Raw genomic sequence first — 18,742 nt, 5'->3', positions numbered from 1 at the left:
GCACTGAGGGAAAGAGACCCACCTACCCGGGCTGAGCAACTGCGCTCAGGCAATGGGTGTTCCCGCCCACCCACCAGCCAGCATTGATGGTGCATTATATGCTGACTGCAGCACCCGATTTGATGGGCACACTCGCCATGATGAGCATGGGTCTTACTGGGCATGGGCAGCTTGGGAGAAATCATCCAAACCCAATCCCAGGCTGGCCAGGCAAGAAGGAAGTGTACCCGATAGACAGGGTGATATCAGGTGAGGTGTGAGATTTCTCTTCTCCCAATCCTGCCCCCCACCCCCCGCTCCTTCCACCCCACCCCCCAACTCCCACAGCCACACCCAACTCTTCCTACTGCCACGAACCCATGGGGCTCCATCTGCCCTCTGAGCCTTTGCGCATGCTGTTCCCTCTGACCGCAGTCCCTTCTCTCCACCCGCATTGCCACAACCCACATTCAGAGCTCTGAGGGGCTGCATCGGCCTCCTCCTGGGCTCTCTGCAGCCACTGCAGCCCCCTCGAACGCATCTTTGTGCCACGGACTCGGTCTAAACTGCAAATATGCTTATCTCACTTTCCAGCTTCGGTCTGATTGTTCTCGGGACCGAGTCCAAGTCCTCTGACCTACCATCTCGTGGTCTGGACCCAGCCCAGCTCCTAGCCATCTCGCCTCTCTTGATCCCATCTTCAAATCTTCCACCAAACAATCCAAGTCATTTCCCACCTCTGAGCCTTTGCCCTTGCCCTCCCCTCTGCCTGGAAATCCACTCCCTGGCAAGGAAGGCATGTGTTGTTTTTGCCTGCTCAGGATCCATTTCCTTTTCCTCTGGTAATGGAATCCTCTCCCAGCTCTCCGATCTGGAGGTGCCTGTAGGGCTGACCCATTTCTGCCTTCAAGGCAGCCTGAGACTCAGCCTGGTAGATTTCTTTTTTCTGTCTTAATTGGGATTTGGTGGGTGCCGTTGGCCGCCGCCCACTCAGCTTTGTCTCATTCCAGCTTCTCCCAAGTATTTTATCAGCTTAGGTCCCGGAGGCTTTGAGTTTGAGATTCCTGGTACATTTCTCCCTTCTGCCTCTGTCAGGCACTGATTCCCTCCTGGACCCCAAGTATTTTGCCTTCCCATTCCCAGCACATCCAGGAATCCTGACTTCCTTATTTTGATATTCAGAAGTGCCCCCCCATCCCCCCAGTTCTATCGGTGCTCAGTTATGCCTCTCCGGGTCTGGGGATCTGAGGCTCAGAGATCTAAATTCTTCCAGAGCCGGGAAGTCTGCCTAGCCGACCATGACTGTTTTCCCTGGAGAAAGGACAGGAGGACCCAGGGGTGGAAGTGTGTATTAAAGAGAACAGGTGCGGCCCCAGGTGGCACGACTGGGCTGTGTCCTGTGAGAATGGTCCCTTCAGACCAGGGCATCACCAAAGGCAGCAGCTTACCACTTCCGCCCGGCATCTTTGCTAGATTATTCTCCACTCTGTGCTCTCAGCCTGGCCACAGCAGGCACTCAGTGCATAATTAGTGTGTGAATGATGGTCTTGGCTTGTCTGGGGCTTTCACATCTGAGATGAGCTCATTGTTTTCTTGATCTGCTCCCTTCCCAGCAAGGGGTCTCCAGCACTGATGAGGGGGGGAAGGGGTAGGTTACCACCCTCAAGGCAGCCTGGGACCCCCCAGGCTCTCCCTGGGGAAGGGGCTTTGTGGACAAGCTGTTTTTCTCTCCTCCTGGCAAAGGGCAGAGAAGACAGTGGGTTCTAGGAGGGAAGAGGTGGCTCCAGAAGGGAGCCCTTCTGGAAAGTCACCTCAGGAGCCGCTTTGCCCTGAGGGACCCCTCATGTCCTTTCCTGCCCGAAGGGTTAGAGAGAGGCGAGCTCCCCGCGCTTGAAGTGAGGGTACAGTAGCCAAACAAGTGAGTGATACCTCAGGTGTGCGAGTGTGTTTAGGAAGCTGGATTTATATCCTCTGCTTAGACCCCTGAGTCTTGACTTAGCAGGAAAAGTTGATGTCTGAACATGGACTTCCACTTGCCCCATCCCTCCTCCCTCAGGTGACCTCTGCTCTGGCCCCAGCTGCCCACCTTCCTTTCCCAGCTGATGATAGCGCTATGGGACCAGAACCTAAAAGGCCCTCGGCACCCAATGGCGACACACATCTAGGTTGGAAACCTTGGAAGTGAATGGTCAGGTTCTCACCTCCTCCAAGGAGGTGGTAACAGGAGTCAGAGGAGAGAGGGAACATACTGAATACCCAGTACAACACGGGCATCGACCCAGTGGAATGTTCTAGCTGAATACCAGACCTGATGCCTATACCCTCAAATATAAACTGCCATTGACCTTAAAACACACACATTACTGGAAAAGAGACTTGTCAATTACACTTGGACCAATGTTTTCTTATGTACCAGTTCTTTCTGGTATTTGCTAAAAGAGCTGTCTGGGACTTATTTCAAACATAGATTGTTATCATGTTTTATCTACAAGCTGCATGCTAGGGCCATGATGCATGGCTATGTGATTACTGATGCCTGGCTGACGGTGACCACTAGACGCCATTGGTTAAAGACGCACTTTGATGCGGGAGAAGGTAGTATGTGAAAAAAAGCCTATCTCAGAATCGACGGACTATGGGAATTTCTAAGAGTTACTGAACACTTCTTATGTGTTAATTATCACCCAAAGAAATCCATAAGGTTGATCATTTATCAGACCCATTTTACAGATGAGCAGAGGTGAAATCAGCCCCTCCACCCCCACACAGGCAGAGCCAGACGTCAGCCCAGGCTAACGCCCAGAGAGTCCTGTACTGCAGACTCCCGGGGCCCAAGAAACCGTGTGATTCCCCTGCCAGGGGCGCCCCCTTTGGCTTTAGGTCCGGTAGGCGTGGCACACTGGAGTGGCACCTTCCGCAAACAGCTTGAGGGAGAAATCCAGGGCCGGGGCAGCCTGGGTCAGCATCCCCAGGGAGATGACGTCAATGTGGGGCCCGCAGAACTGAGGCAGGTTGGCCAGGGTGATGCCCCCGCTGGCCTCCACGCCCACACTCGGGAAGCGGGCCTTCAGCGCAGCGGCCGTGGCGTGCAGTTCCTGCGGGACACAAACACAAGCCGGTGGGGAGGTGACTGCGCGGGACGGCGGCCCCTTCCCGGGAAGCAGACCCCACCTTACCTCGGGCTTGAAGTTGTCCAGCAGGACGAGGTCTGCGCCTGCCTCGGCCGCCTCCACAGCCTCCCGCAGACTGCCCACCTCGACCTCCACCTTCAGGGCGAAGTCCGCCACCTGCCGGGCGCCTCGAACCGCCTGTCGGGCAGAGGGGGCAGAGGGACGGGAGGGTGAGGGCGAGGACAGGGGCACTTGACACGGGGCACAGTGAGCTGGGCCTGGTGTTGGAAGGGCCCCGGGGGGATAACAAGCTTGGGTTCATGAGAACGTCTGGCATCAGGATCGCTTCTTTTACATGGGGGGGAGGGGGGGGGGGACCGCGTGAGGGGTCTAGCAGACCCCCCAACCCCCCAGGGCGTGGTCGGGGGGGTCTCAGGTAGAGGGGAAGGGCTGCAGCGGGGGAGGTGGGAGCGGGGCGGGGCAGGGGCCCGGCCGGACACGCACCTTTCCCACACCACCGGCTGCCAGGATGTGGTTGTCCTTCACCATCACCAGCCCTCCCAGGTCGTATCGGTGGGCGGCGGCCCCGCCCACCAAGAGCCCGTACTTCTCCACCAGCCGGAAGCCTGGCGTGGTCTTCCTCGTGCCCGCCACGTGCCCGGCCCAGCCGGCCCCCCGCGCGGCCTCCACTGCCGCGGCCGCGGCGCTGGCCACCCCGCTGCAGCGGGCCAGCGCGTTCAAGGCCACCCGCTCCCCCAGCAGCAGGCCGTGGGCGGGGCCCCGGACCTCGGCCACCTGGGCCACGGGCGCCAGCTTGGAGCCCTCGGGGAGGAGCCAGGAGACCTGGCAGTTGACTCGGGCGAAGATGGCATCGAAGAAAGGCCTCCCGGCCAGTACGCCGGCGGACTTGGCCCACAGCGCCGCCTGCGCGGGGGCTGCCCCCGTCACCAAGGCTGCGTGGTTGGGACCTGGGCAGTCCTCTCGGAGCCAGCTGTCTGCCAGGGCGGCCAGAGTGGCGGGGGGCAGCAGCAGCGCCAGGCCTGGGAAGGAAAGACAGAGAACAGGTTATGCTTTGGCCCCCTCTCCCGTAGTCAGAGGTGGTTGTCAAAACATGTAACGACCAGTGGGGCGCCTGGCTGGCTCCGGCCAGGGAGCCTGTGGCTCTTGATCTCCCGGTTTCCAGTTGGAGCCCAGTGCTAGGTGTAGAGATTACTTAAAAATAAAACCTTAGGGGGGGAAAGAGAACTTTTAACAACCAGCTACATTGGGGACTAGCCAATCAGGACGAAGACGTGGGGGTCCTGGAAGAGGGGTTTGTGGGCAGGACAAGGTTGTCCCATTAAGGAAATAAAAATACAGGGCACCTAGTTAAATTTCTGACAAACATCAAGTTTGTTTTTAAATTTTTAAAATTATTTTACTTGTAATGTGTATTTATTTTTGAGAGAGAGAGAGACAGTGCAGGCGGGGGGGGGGGGGGGGTGTTGGGGGGGGAGGGGCCACTGAATCCAAAGCAGGCTCCAGGCTCTGAGCTGTCAGCAGAGAACCCCATGCAGGGCTCGAACCCACGAAGCGTGAGATCATGAACCTGAACCCAAGTTGCGCACTTAACCAACTAAGCCACCCAGGCACCCCCCTTTTTTTAGTATGAATATATCCTAGGTGATATTTAGAACATACTTACACTTAAAATTTATCCGATTATCTGAAATTCAAGTTTAACTGAGTGGCCTGTATTTTATGTGTCAAACCTAGTGCTAGATCAACAGCTATTTATCAACTGGAAGAGAAGGCACCTAAAAGTCACCAGCAGCCTTTCCAGTCTGCCTGGCATAGGAGGATTAGTTGTGAGTGGAAGCTTCCAGCAGAATGTGTGTGCTCCACAGCACCAAGGGTTTTCCAGCTGGAAGCTCGGCTTTTTACAGATGTGGAGACTGGGGAGAGGCAGGTCGGCTGAGGTCACACAGCAAATTGGTGGCAGGGTCAGACCAACCGGGCCCCTCTGCCTTTGCTCTCTTGCTTGTAGACTCCTCCCACGCCTGATGTTTCCACAAACTGTCCTCTCTCTAGAGATGGGGGCGGTACAAGGAGGAAGGTGCAGGGGAAAATTGGGTTTGAGCCCTTGCTCTATGAGGCACAGCTTCAGGAGTGTGGGTGAGTCCTTTCCCTGTAAAAAAAAGAGTTGCGGACAAGGTGGTAGTTCCCGCCAGCGTGTAGCCGCTAACGGGCCCCTCATGTCTGTTGAATGAGTGGGTGACGGCAGGGGCCGAGCTCAGACACGGTGCGACATCGCCATCTGTCGGCCAGGAGGAGACCTGAAGCCTCCTGTGCTCGAGCCAAGGACAGAACTCGTGGCCCCTCTGGGGGAGGGGGGAGAAGGCTGGATAGCACGTTGCAGGGTTTTGTTTTGCTTCCTCATTTTGCTCCAAGTCGAAGACCAGGCATTCTGGTTTGCTCTACTCTCAGAATAAGGCCCTTCTTGCCCAGCCTTTCTCCCCAACGCCAAGCACCCAATCTGCACGCCGCGCCCCCCACCCCCCACCCTCACTCTCAGTGATTGCACCTGGCCCTTCTGTCCCACACTCTGCCCCATGTGGCTTCCATTCCTCCCTCAGAACCGTCTGTGCCCTGGCGGGTGCTGGGAGCCGACAGTAAAACCGACAAAGACGTGGTTTCCATCTCCACCGTTCACCGTCCAGCCAGCGGACGTAGGGCAGAGACGCGGAAGCTCCCACTCCATCCATACCAAATACAGTGGTGTTTGCTTTTTAAAGTGAATCTGAATCCATCACCCGGTGAGTATATGGTAAACAAGCTGTGAGACTCCCCTGCAGGGTAATTCTCCTGGGCAACAAAGAAAGGAACCGAGCTCGCTCGCTCTCTCTCTCTCTCTCTCTCACACACACACACACACACACACAAGACAGGGACACGTTTCCAATGTATTCTAAGTAAAGGAGTCAGATTCTAAAGGCTACATGGTATTTGAGTTCATCCACATGACATTCTGGAAAAGGCAAAAACCACAGCAAGAGAACAGACTGGTGGTTTCCTGGGGCGGGGTGGGGGAGGGGCGGGCCACAGGGGGGGGGGGGGTTGGATAGGACTGAACTATATTTTGTCTCTGATGGTGGCTGCACCACTGATGCGTTTGTCAAGACTCATAGAACTAAACATAAAACAGGGTGAATTTTGCTCTCTGTAATGATACCTCATTAAACCTGACTTGAAGACAATAAAAAAGTACGTCACTCTCCTGCTTAGATCCCCGCTTTCGTTGTGTCAGTTCCAGCTGACCCTTCTCTCCGTTGTTTTCATTTAGTCTTTTTTTTAATGTTTATTTTTTATTTTTGACAGAGAGAGACAGAGCATGAGCAGGGGAGGGGTAGAGAGAGAGGGAGACACAGAATCCGAAACAGGCTCTAGGCTCTGAGCCATCAGCACAGAGCCCAATGCGCGGCTTGAACTCACAGACTGCGAGATCGTGACCTGAGCCGAAGTCGGACACTTAACCAACTGAGCCACCCAGGCACCCCCGTTTTCATTTACTTTTTTGACAAGTCCTTATTGAACACCTGCTCTGCGCCAAGGAGTAATTTCTGGGTGACAGAATGGGCAGCTCTTCCTCTTAGCTTTTGGGCCTCAGCCTATGTTGTTCCAAGCCTGTGCCTCTGCCTGGAAGTCCCTTCCCTTCTTCCCCTCACCCCAAACTCCTCTACACCTCTTTCAGGTCTTCTCTGGGGCATCAGTTCCTCGGCAGGGGCGCTCACACACCTCCTAAATCAGGCCACATGCGCAGTCGACTCCTTGTTCTTCATCCACGCTCTACTGTTGTCTCTCTAGGGACAAAAGTGTGTCCATCCAGAGAGTTCTCTGCTCTGTCTCAAGTGCCTAACACACCAAACCATACAAATGTGCCGCTTTTACAAGTCAAAGATGGTCACGTATTGGCGATTTCATGTTATTTAGCTTCACACTAGGTGTTCAATGATATTCATCCAAGTAGAGAGGCCGCCCAGTTCGAGGAACCAGAACCCAGACTGGGGCCATACGGCCTGCGTTCCAATACTGCCCCAGCCGCCTCCAGCTGAGTTATCTTGGGCAAGTTACTGAACATCTCCAGGGCCTCAAGGGTGCCTCCTTTGTGACAGGGATAACAAAAATAATCGCCTCACAGGGTTGTATGGAAATTAAGTGGGTTAATATTTGCAAAGCCCTCGGGAACACTGTCTGGCACATAGCAGATGTGTTTGCCAAAGGGTGGCTGAACATTTACCAAGGGTCGTGGGAGCAAAGATGAAGAAATGACTAAGTGTCCAGGAGGAAGGGGGAGGTGGTTTTAGTGGCCTTGAAGGATGAGTAATGTTTTCCAGGCAGAGTTATGAGGTAGGGAGGGGGTGGGAAGACATTTCAGGCTGAAAAAGCAGGTGTTCAAGGCTCAAAAGTAAGAAAAGAGAGAAAGTTTGTAAGGGAGGACTTCAGGGAAGAAAAGGGATGGCCAGAGTGAAGAAGGACTGAATTATTTAGCTCAGCAATTTGGACAGAACTTAGGGGCCATCACGGAATTTTAAGCAAGAGAATTATTATTTTTAAGGTTTCATTTTTAAGTAATCTCTACACCCATCATGGGGCCCGAACTCACAACCCTGAGATCAAGAGTCACATGCTCGAAAGGGCACCTGGGTGGCTCAGTCGGTTAAGTGTCTGACTTCAGCTCATGTCATGATCTCACTGCCTGTGAGTTCGAGCCCCTCGCTCTCTGCCCCTTCCCCACTCACACTCTGTCTCTCAAAAATGAATAAACATTAAAAAAATTTAAGGACGGGCTAGGTGGCTCAGTCGGTTGAGCGTCTGAGCGGCTCAGGTCATGATCTCGCGGTTGACGAGTTCAAGCCCCACATCGGGCTCTGTGCTGACAGTTCAGAACCTGGAGCCTGCTTTGGATTCGATGTCTCCCTCTCTCTCTGCCCCTCCCCGCTCATGCTCTGTCTGTGTCTCAAAAATAAATATAAACATTAAAAAAAATTTTTTTTTAATTAGAGTCGCATGCTCTAGCAACTGAGCCAGACAGGTGCCCCAAGCAAGAAAATTATAGAATTATGATTTTGTTCTAGAAGAATAACTTCATCCACCAACTGGAGACAGGTTGGGAGGCAAAAGGAGGCTGAGGCGATTGGCCAGACAAAAAAAGAGACGAAGCCCTGAACTTGGGCAGGAACCATAGGAATAGCAAACAGGGGCAAACGTGAAAGCTGTAGGAGCCACCGGAATTAACAGCTCATGAGATGCAGAATCCTTGGGTTTCTACCGTGAGTAGCTGAAAACTGACATAAGGAGAAGTTCAGGGTGGAGGATGGGGACAGCAGAAACCAGCAGCCCGCGTGCCCGCCGTGGGCACCGCACTTCTCTCAGGCTCTCTCCTCGGAAACCCACCGCAGGGAATTATTACCATTTTACAAGTACAGACGCTGGATGTCAAGGAGCGTCCTGCGTCGTGCCCTGGTGCCACAGCGTATAAATAAGCAGCAGAGCTGGGGGGAAAGAGTGGCTTCGGCTTTGCAGATGTTAAGGTTGTGCTGCCAGCAGGAAAACGTGCGTGGCCGTGTCCTGATGGTGGGACCTGGAGTTCGGAGAGACACTGGGTGAGGAACGGGGATTTTGGAGCCACCAGCAGACATGGGTGATGACTAAGCATAGCAACTCGTAAGATCATCAGGTCAGGTAAGAAGAGGAGGGCTCTGGGAAGCACCAGTATTTAAAAAGAGAAGTGGCACCAGGAGGGAGTGGGCGTCTGGAGCCGAGGGTTTCAAGAAGTAGGATGTGAGCAGAAGCAAATAGAAGGAAGGCTGCAAATGGGCATAAGACTTAGCAGCTGGGAGGCCATTGCCAGAGCAGTCTTAGCACTGGGTAGTGGGGGCAGAAGCCACATGGTCATGGTCAAGGAGTGCATGGGAGGAGAGGAAGTGGTGGCGGTGGGTGTGACCACTCTACTTGGCAGAAGCTGAGAGAGCAGGGGGCCCTGCTCCCCGGGGAGCTTTTCAGACAGTCTGCTGCTCAGCCCCAGCCCAGACCAACCGAATCAGAATCTTTCTGGGTGGGTCCCAGGCATCCAAGTTTTGGAAGAGCTTCCCCTGTGATTCAGATGCACATAAGGGCTAAGAACCCATGCTCCAAGGCATGGCTGGATTGGTCAGTAGAACAAGTGAGTCTGGATCTTGGGGTCATGAGTTGGAGCCCCATGTTGAGTGTAGAGATTATTAAAAAAAAAAAAAAAAAAAAAGAAGAGGAAAAAAAAAGAACCTATGCTCACTTGTGCTCACACAAGTCCACACCTCCTGCCTTCATTTATATGAAATGTCCAGAAAAGGCAAATCAAAGAGACAGACATCAGAATAGTGGTTGTCAGGGGTTGGGAATGAACTCTAAATGGCATAGGGTTGGAAGGATGGCAATGACCTGTTGGCACAGGTGCCTGGGTGGCTCAGTCAGTGAAGCATCTGACTCTTAAGCATCTGACTTGATCTCAGGGTCGTGAGTTCAATCCCCATATTGGGCTCCGTGCTGGCTGGGGAGCCTACTTTAAAAAAAAAAAAAAGACAGGCACCACCTTGCACCCCAGTGAACTCTGGGCACTGAAAATCAGGAAGAAAGACAACTAGATACTGGGCGTTTCTGACAGGAGAGCACATCACCACCCAGCAATACTCTTGCCCAAATAGGCAACCCAGAGTAAGATCAGACTTCTAGATGCAACCACCAATTTACAAGAAAACCAGAGGGCAGAGGAACATGTTAAACTCTACCATGGGAATACAGCCAGCAAAATTCAGACCATAGTAAACTCTACCAGAGGACAGTCTAATTTTTCCAACAAGTACAGTGCAAGAAAAAGAAAAGGTTAAAAGAATCTTAAAACAGGGGTGCCTGGCCGGCTCAGTCAGTAGAGCATTGATCTCGGGGTCGTGAGTTTGAGCCTTATGTTGGGTGCAGAGATTACTTAAAACTAAAATCTGTAAGGGCACCTGTGTGGCTCAGTCGGTTAAGTGTCTGACTCTTGGTTTGGGCTCAGGTCATGATCTCATGATTTGTGGGATCGAGCCCCTGACAGCATGGAGCCTGCTTGGGATTCTCTCTCTCTTCTCTCTCTCTGCCCCTCCCCCTGCTCACGTGCTGGCAAACAAAATTCTCTCTCAAAATAAACATTTTTCGGGGTGTCTGGGTGGTTCAGTCAGTTGAGCGTCTGACTTCAGCTCAGGTCATGATCTCACAGCTTTGAGTTCAAGCCCCACATCGGGCTCTGTCCTGACAGCTCAGAGCCTGGAGCCTGCTTCGGATTCTGTGTCTCCCTCTCTCTCTGCCCCTAACCCACTCACATTCTGTCTCTATCTCTCTCAAAAATAAATAAACATTAAAAAAATTTTTTTAAATAAACATTTTTAAAAACTAAAATAAAATGTAAAAAAGTTTTTTAAAGAATCTTAAAACACATGCTAATCGACTGCAACATACAGATCTTATTTGGATCCTAATTCAAACAAAGTGAAACCAAATTAGAGCATTAATGAGACAACTGAAAACTTGGACACCGACTGGATGTTTGATAATATTAAGGACTTTTTTTTTTTTTTAAGTTTATTTGTTTTCAAAGAGACAGAGAGCACAAGCTGGGGAGAGGGGCAGAGAGAGAGGGACAGAGAATCCTAAGCGGGACTCGACCCCACAAACCATGAGATCATGGCCTGAGCTGAAATCAAGAGTCTGATGCTGAACCAACTGAGCCACCCAGGCGCCCCACATTAAGGATCTTTTTTTTTTAACTTCGTTGTAAAGAAAAGTTAGTTGTGATAATTGTATTGTGGTTGCAATAAAAAGAAACATCCTTATGTGTTCTTAGGAGATACACGTCAAGATGTTCATGTATGAAAAGACTGGACAGCCGGCTTTACTTTAAGGTAATTCTGAAAGGTAGAAAGTAGAAATGGTGTGGATTGAGCTGGGCTGGCCAAAAGTTGGTGGTTGTTGAGGCTTGTATGATGGGTACATGAGGGTTCATCATCTTTTTCTGTTTATTTTTGTTTGAAAAATCTTTATAATGAAAAAAGTTAGGAAGGAAGGTAGGAAGGAAGGAAGGTAAGAAGGAAGGAAAAAGAAAAGAAAGAGAGAGGAAGGGAAAAAAGAAAGAGAGAAAGGGGAAGAGAGGACCGTCATTTGACATAGGGTCAAGGAAAGTTGTGGGTTGTTTTGTTTTGTTTTGTTTTGTTTTGTTTTGAAGTGGGCTTCACGCCCAGCACAGAGCCCAATGTCCAACTTGATTGAACTCACAAACGTGAGATCAGGACTTGAGCTTGATCGAGAGCTGGATGCTTAACCAACGGAGCCACCCAGGCGCCCCAAGGAAAGTTTTTTCAGGATGGGTAAGGCAGTCCTGCTCAACCTTGGCTGCCCAATGGAATCATCTGGGGAGCTCTGCAAGATGCTGATGCCTTGGCTGCCCTCCCCCCACCCCAAGATTCTAACTGCAATGTGGTAACATAATTTTAATTTGTAGTAAAGCTGAGAGCTTCTGAAGTGCAGGAAAAGAATCATCTCTACCATGGGTCCGTGCCTACAGGCCTGGCCCGTTGTCACAAATCCTACCCCCAGTTCCTCAAGCTCGAGCTCACTCATATTTACAGGTGGAGATCTGAGACCCAGAAATGTAGAGGAAACTACCTACAGAGCAGAGCCAGGAAATGATAAAGCAGGACAATGACCAGGGTGGACCCAGGTCTCCCCTCTCCAGGCCGGGTGCTTTGGGAACCCCACGAAGCCTCTGCCAGCAGGGGTTACTCTCTCGGAGCCTTTGAGATCCATCGTTCGGCGTGTGAATCGCTGAGTGAGAATGTTACAGGCTCCGTGTTCTGTTTGTGAAAAATAAACAAATACCTCTGGTTTGCTTCAGCCTCCCCACCCCATGCATTTCCAACAAAAGGGATTCCTGAGGGAAGCAGCTGTTACTGAAAGCAACTTCAGAGAAGGGAGAGCTGTTTTGGCAACTGCCAGAGGAGACCTTGCCTAGAAACTGCCACCCAGAGGGCGGCTGTAACGCCCTGTCCCGCCTTCTACCCTTGCGGTTGTCATATGTAAAAGTTCTCTCAAGGTGCCCAGACTTCAGAGATTATAGTTTTATCCTGTGGGCTGTAACTTACATCTCTTAATTGGCTGTCCAGAATTTCATTAAAATTGGCATCTCGGGGCACCTGGGTGGCTCAGTAGGTTAAGCATCTGACTTTGGCTCAGGTCATGATCTCGTGGTTCCATGACTCCAAGTCCCACATCGGGCTCTCTGCTGTCAACGTGGAGGCTGCCTAGGATCTTGTCTCCTTCGCTCTGCCCTTCCCCTGCTCAAGCATGGGCTCTCTCTCTCTCAAAAATAAGTAAACATTAAAAAATTAATGGGAATGAAAGCTGGTGCAGCCACTCTGGAAAACAGTATGGAGGTTCCTCAAAAAACTAAAAATAGAACTACCCTACGACCCAGCAATTACACTACTAGGCATTTATCCAAGGGATACAGGTGTGCTGTTTCGAAGGGGCACATGCACCCCCATGTTTATAGCAGCACCATCGACAACAGCCAAGGGATGGAAAGAGCCCAAATGGCCATCGATGGATGAATGGATAAAGAAGATGTGGTATATATATACAACGGAGTATTACTCGCCAATCAAAAAGAATGAAATCTTGCCATTTGCAACTGATCTCACATGATCTCAGTGGATGGAACTGGAGGGTATTATGCTAAGTGAAATTAGAGAAAGGCAAACATCATATGACTTCACTCATAGGAGGACTTTAAGAGACAAAACAGATGAACATAAGGGAAGGGAAACAAAAATAATATAAAAACAGGGAGGCGGACAGAACAGAAGAGACTCATAAATATGGAGAACAAACTGAGGGTTCCTGGAGGGGTTGTGGGAAGGGGGATGGGCTAAATGGGTAAGGGGCACTAAGGAATCTACTCCTGAAACCATTGTTGCACTATATGCTAGCTAATTTGGATGTAAATTTAAAATTAAAAATAAATACATAAGTACATAAATACATAAAATTTAAAATAATTGGCATCCCTGTTCCTGAGGGGATGCAAAGCATCATGGCATATTTCTTGCCTGCACTTCCTTCCTCCCTCCCTTCCCACTTCCTTCCTTCCTTTCTCCCTCCCTTCCTTCTTTCCTTCCTTAAGTTTTATTTATCTAAGTGATCTCTACACCCAACATGGGGCTCGAACTCATGACAAGAGTCGTGTACTCTTCCGCCTGAGCCAGCCAGGCATCCCTCTTGCACCTTTTTCCTTTACAAATCATGTAAAAAGATACAGATAAAGCGATGACCCTGGCAGAATATATGAAGATTTCTCCCCATGGGCACTTTTGCTGTTCTTGTCTGGACGGTGGACTGATTCTTACTGTGCTTCTGTGTGGCCCTAAGTGGATGGTGGCTCCTGGCCGTGAGGGACGAGGCCAAAATGAGAACTTCCACACCTTCCTCTTTCCTTCGGTCGTTTAACTTGCTCCTGCGAACACACCCAAGATGAGTGTAACAAGTGTGTTCTTATTTTTGTGTGTGACAATGTGGACTGTGTCGGCAGCTATGGGGGTGGTATGTGTTCCACCTAAACCCAAGTCAGGGGACTCCTGGGTGGCTCAGTCGGTTAAGCGTCCAACTCTTGATTTCGGCTCAGGTCATGATCTCACGGTTCGTGGGTTCAAGCCCTGGGTTGGGCTCTGTGATGACAGCACGGAGCCTGCTTAACATTCTCTGTCTCTCCTTCGCTCTCTGCCCCTCCCCTGCTCTGTCTCTCTCAAAATAAATAAATACTACAAAAAAAAAAAAAAAAGGATGGGGGTGCCTAGCTGGCTCAGTCGGTGAAGCACACAACTCTTGATCTCGCGGTTATGAGTTTGAGCCCCATGTTGGGGGTAAAAATTACTTAAATAAAATAAAACAACAGCTAACACTTTCACAGTCCTTCTGAAGCACTGTGCCAAGCATCTTACATGTATATATAGACATATTCAATCCTCACAACGACCCTTTGAGATAGGTCCCATTATTTCCTCCATTTTACAGTTGTGGAAACTGAGGCACTGAAAGGGCAAGTAGCACCCAAAGTTCACAAATTTCACCCAGCTGGGAATGGGGAGTCAGGATCATAAACTCAGGCAGGATGGCTCCAGAGTCCCCTCACTTACCCCACCTCACCACACACTGCCATAATCTAGCACAAAATTATATTTTGAAATTGCCATATGTTTATTACGTCAACATTCAGAGCTCTGCAAACCACGCCCACGGTTCCAGGGCTCTTCCCTACTGACCTCGGAACACCCTGGATCAGGGCGTCAGAAACACCAGGGGTGGGGGTGGGGGCGCCTGGGTGGCTCAGTCGGTTAAGTATCAACTCTTGGTTTCGGTTTAGGTCATGATCTCATGGTTCCTGAGATCAAGTCTCGAGTTGGATTCCAGGCTGACAGTGTGGCGCCTGCTTGGGATTCTCTCTCTCCTTCTCTCTCTCTCCCCATCCCCAATTCGTGCCTGCGTGCGCGCACGTGAGTGTGCACTCTCTCTCTCTCTCTCTCTCTGTCTCTCAAAATAAAGTAACAAACAAAAAAGAAACACCCGGGTTGGAATCTTACTCCGCCACCTACACGCTGAGCGACCTGAGGCAATCTGCTGACCTGAGGGTCAGTTTCACGCAGAAATCACAGGTTTTCCGGAGGCGAAGATCTGCCCACAAGAACATGCCCCTCCAAGGACCTCCTGCCCCCGTCCCCGGAAGAGGAGGAGAGGAAGCCCAAGAAGCAGCGCCTGGCGCAGAGCCCCAACTCCTACTTCACGGGCGTGAAGTGCCCAGCACGCTACAAAAAATCACGACCATGTTCAGCCACGTGCAGACCGTGGTGCTGTCTGGGGGCTGCTCCGCCGTCCTGTGCCAGCCGACAGAAGGACAAGCAAGGCTCACGGAAGGATGCTCCTTCAGATGGAAGCAGCACTAAAAGCCCCGAGTCAACATGAGTGGGGAACTATCCCAACAAACAGCTTTAGGATTAAAAAAAAAAAAAAAGGAAAGAAAGAAGAGAAAAGAGAAGAAATCACAGGGCTGCAGGGAGGAGGGGGTGAAGCAACTGACAAAGAGTGCCTGAGCCGATGCCTGGCCAGATGGCTCTGAACCCAGGTGGGTGACCCTGGCAGCTTCGTTCTTCCATCTATTTATTTGTTGATCCATTTGGCCAACGCCAGATGGAGACAGAGGCTGGTGAGCACAGCAGTTTCTAGATAAAGTTCTTTTCTTATCTCCTTCTCTCCCTAGAAAGAGAAATTACCTCCAAATAGGGCCACATGGGACCGCCCATCACACAAGTGGGAAACCGATCTACAGAATTTCAGAGTGACCCAAGAGTAGAGAGCTGAACCGCAGGAAGGGGCCAGACCGAGCAGGCCTTGAATGACAGAAAAGAGTTCGGGTTTTGTTCAATGGGCAATGGGAAAAGCACTTAAAACTTTCGATCGGAAGTCACTTTGACGTTTAAATATTTACATTGTGCCTAGATGCAAGATGGGAGGCTGTTGCCACAGCTTGGGCAAGGAACATTGAGCCAGGATGTGTATGTGAGAAGTGTCTACCCCAAGGCTGTAAGGAAAGAACACAGCACCAGCACCCTGCACCAGACTGGCCCGCTCTGGCCCGTCCTGCTCACACTTTGGCCGAGTCTGACTTCTCCATCTTTGCCCACCAGCCTGCCACCTGCTTCTGCCGCAACTCTGTCCTTGCCCTCCCTTTCCCCCATGTCCCCAGCTTTTGATTCACCCCTTTAATTTTCCTGCTCCCTCCTGGCTTAATTTCCACGGGGCATTGATCCCCGCCAACCCTTCTGACTTGGCCCAGAGGTCCACCAACATCACCAGAGTGAAGGCACTGAAACAAAGGAAGCCTCCAGCAGGCTCCGCCCCCAGAGGGAGGTGGGAACAGAAAAGGAAGAGGTTCAGGTGACACTCTGGTGAAGGCAAGTCATAGGACGTGGCAGCTGCCTGGATATTGGGGTGCGAGGGAGGATGGGCAAAGATGACCCTGAGGTCAAGTAGAAGGATGGTGAGGTAAGGACAGAAATGGAGCCAACGTGGAGCGCCCGGGTGGCTCAGTCAGTTAAGCGTCCAACTTTGGCTCGGGTCACGATCTGGCGGTTTGTGAGTTTGAGCCCCGTGTTGGGTGCTGTGCTGACAGCTCAGAGTCTGGAGCCTGCTAGGGATTCTGTGTCTCCCTCTCTCTCTGCCCCTCCCCTGCTCATGCTCTGTCTCTCTCTCTCTCTCTCTCTCTCTCTGTCTCTCTCTCTCTCTGTCTCTCTCTCTCTCCCAGAAATAAATAAAAACATTTTAAAAAATTTAAAAAAGAAAGAAAGAAATGGAGCCGATGTGGGGGGAGGTCTTTGAGTCTGACACACCAGGGAGATGTCCAGATGCAAATGGATCCCACAAGGCTTCCAAAGATGGGACCAGAATCTGGGAGGGCGCAGAGCTGGACAGACACACATGGGGAATCAACACCATCACCGGCATAACGACATCAAGTGATTTCTGTGTAGCTGGCACAATGAGTATTATCTCATTTAATCTGAACCACAACCCAAGCGAAGGCAGTGTTTTCACTTCATCAATGAGGAAACTGAGGCACAGTGAGTGGAAGCGTCCCGGTTCTGTCCGAGGTCACACAGTTAGCATGTGGCAGGGATAGGACTTGAACCCAGGCTCTGACTCTGAGGTCATTTCTAAGCCAAAAGCTGGCTTGGACCCCAAAAGCTGGCTCCACAGCCAACCCAGAGGTGCCAGGTGTGTGGGGCCAGCAGATACCTCAGACCAGGGGAGGCAGGTCAGAGCCGGAGAGAAACAGCCCAGGGTGGGGAAAGAGAAAATGCAGAGAGCTCAGGAAGGGGCCTCCTGTCTTTCAGGCACTGGCCAGATACCTTCCAGGAGTCTGTCGTTTGTGAGCTGGGAACTATTATTGTCATTTTACAGATGCAAGGAAATGAGGATCTGAGAAGTCAGGTGACCTGCCCAACATCACACAGCCTGTTCCTGGTGAAGCCCAGATTCAAACAGGAGCCTTTGGACTCCAGAGCCTGGCCCGTATCCTAGTGCACACGGCCTCCTTAGCGACAGCACCCCCACCCCAGGCAGAGTCACTGGGCTCCAGCCCCCTCCCCCAGCCGGCTGCACAAAGGACCGGACTTTGCTCCCCTCCTCCCCCGCCAGCTATGTAGGGGCAAAGTCCAGAGCTGCTCGCAAAAGCGGCCTCCTCCAGACCACCCTGACCTTTCCTTTCCGGGGGCTCCAGCCCCTTTCTGCCCCTTTCTTCCCCAGAACTCGTTGGGGAACCATAGAAAGAGAAATAAGGGTAAGAAGTAGACTCTTGGAGACAGAAGAAGAGCTTGGGGTTCAGAGAGGTTGGGGGCAGAGAGTAGTGGGGAGGGAGGAGAATAGGGGGCAGGCGCAGTTGAAGGGGGTAAGAGACTGAGATGTGTTGGGATGAGGAGGGAGGCAGGATAGGGGACATGGTGAGACAGGGAAGGGGAAGCCAGGCCTGGGAGCCTCCTCTACCTTCCGGGTCCATGACCGCTTGAAGCTGCAGGACCGGTGGGGCGGCGTGCACTGCTCAGTTCCCCTTCTCCTCGGAGGCCGGAGGGGGTGGGACTGCCAGAGGAAGAAGGAAGGGGCTGGTCCAGCCAGCCCTTCCCAGATTCTCTGGGGCTCCCTGCCTCCTCCCCTCTGCCAGGACCCCTGGGGCGGTACACACCTTCTCCTTCCACTTTCTGCTGGACTGGAAGAGCTCTTGCCTGTCTTACTCAGAAGTCCTCACCCCGTTCCCTCCACACAGCCAGCCTTCCCCAGGCCGTGAGGCTGCTGGTGACAGCTGGAAAGCTTCTTTGATGGGTGCCCTGGAAAAATCGCGGGCTTGGGTCCTAGGTTCAGATCCCAATTCCCAATTAGTTCTAAAATCTGATTTTCTGAATAAGTGTATTTCTCACTTGACCTATTTTCCCCCCCTTAGGCCAGACCCCCCACTATATCCAACTTGAACTAGAATAACGCTCTCACTTTGGGCTGCACTCCCTTCAGGCCATCCTCCTGGATGCCCGGTTTACCCAAAAGACAGATCCAAGCTTGCCACAGGTGTACTTGAAATCGTCATTTTTTCATTCACTAATTCATTTACCCCTCCATTCAGTAAACACATATCAGGTAGCTACTGTGCCGGGCCCTGGACCCTGGAATCACAAAGATGACACGTGGACTTGGAGGGGCCACACTCTAATGAGTGAGGGACACCGTCACACAGTTACAGCTCGGGTGTCGTGCGGTCACACGAGGTGCCGTGGAAGAAATACCATGTCTGTTGGGGTTGGAAGCGGCAAGGGCGGCTTCACAAAGGCGGTGACATTTGAGCTGAATCTTGAAGGTTGAGGAGTTTGGTGCGAAATCAAGATGTGTGCGTCATGGGGCAGGCCGGGGGTGGGCTGGCTTCAGGCAGAGCGCGTGCAGTCTTGAGTAGGTGGCTCTCTTCAGGACCAGCCCTCCTGGGATGGATCTGGCCCATAGTCCAGCTAGGCTATCCA

The 18,742-nt window shown here is 51.8% G+C and overlaps 1 protein-coding gene and 1 pseudogene across 1 annotated transcript; one reads left to right on the top strand and one right to left on the bottom strand.

Moving 5' to 3' along the window:
- Positions 1-2,676: 2,676 nt before the first annotated feature.
- On the bottom strand, positions 2,677-17,865 carry QPRT (quinolinate phosphoribosyltransferase). The gene is made up of 4 exons (XM_058711673.1): positions 17,727-17,865; positions 3,594-4,129; positions 3,156-3,287; positions 2,677-3,074 (listed from the first exon to the last, which is right to left on the bottom strand). Exons 1-4 carry the CDS (start codon positions 17,737-17,739, stop codon positions 2,856-2,858), a joined length of 900 nt encoding a protein of 299 aa, XP_058567656.1. The 5' UTR covers positions 17,740-17,865; the 3' UTR covers positions 2,677-2,855.
- Positions 14,565-15,130, top strand: LOC131501170 (small ribosomal subunit protein eS27-like; annotated as a pseudogene).
- Positions 17,866-18,742: the final 877 nt, after the last annotated feature.

The sequence above is a fragment of the Neofelis nebulosa genome, chromosome 18, assembly GCF_028018385.1.
Source record: "Neofelis nebulosa isolate mNeoNeb1 chromosome 18, mNeoNeb1.pri, whole genome shotgun sequence".
NCBI lineage: Eukaryota > Metazoa > Chordata > Mammalia > Carnivora > Felidae > Neofelis > Neofelis nebulosa.
This window is presented reverse-complemented; position numbering and strand designations above follow the sequence as displayed.

Coding starts and splice junctions, on each gene's coding strand:
- QPRT (XM_058711673.1), bottom strand. Junction 3,288..3,593: donor CAGCCGGTGGTGTGGGAAAG/GTGCGTGTCCGG, acceptor TCTGCCCGACAG/GCGGTTCGAGGCGCCCGGCA. Junction 3,075..3,155: donor TGGACAACTTCAAGCCCGAG/GTAAGGTGGGGT, acceptor TGTGTCCCGCAG/GAACTGCACGCCACGGCCGC.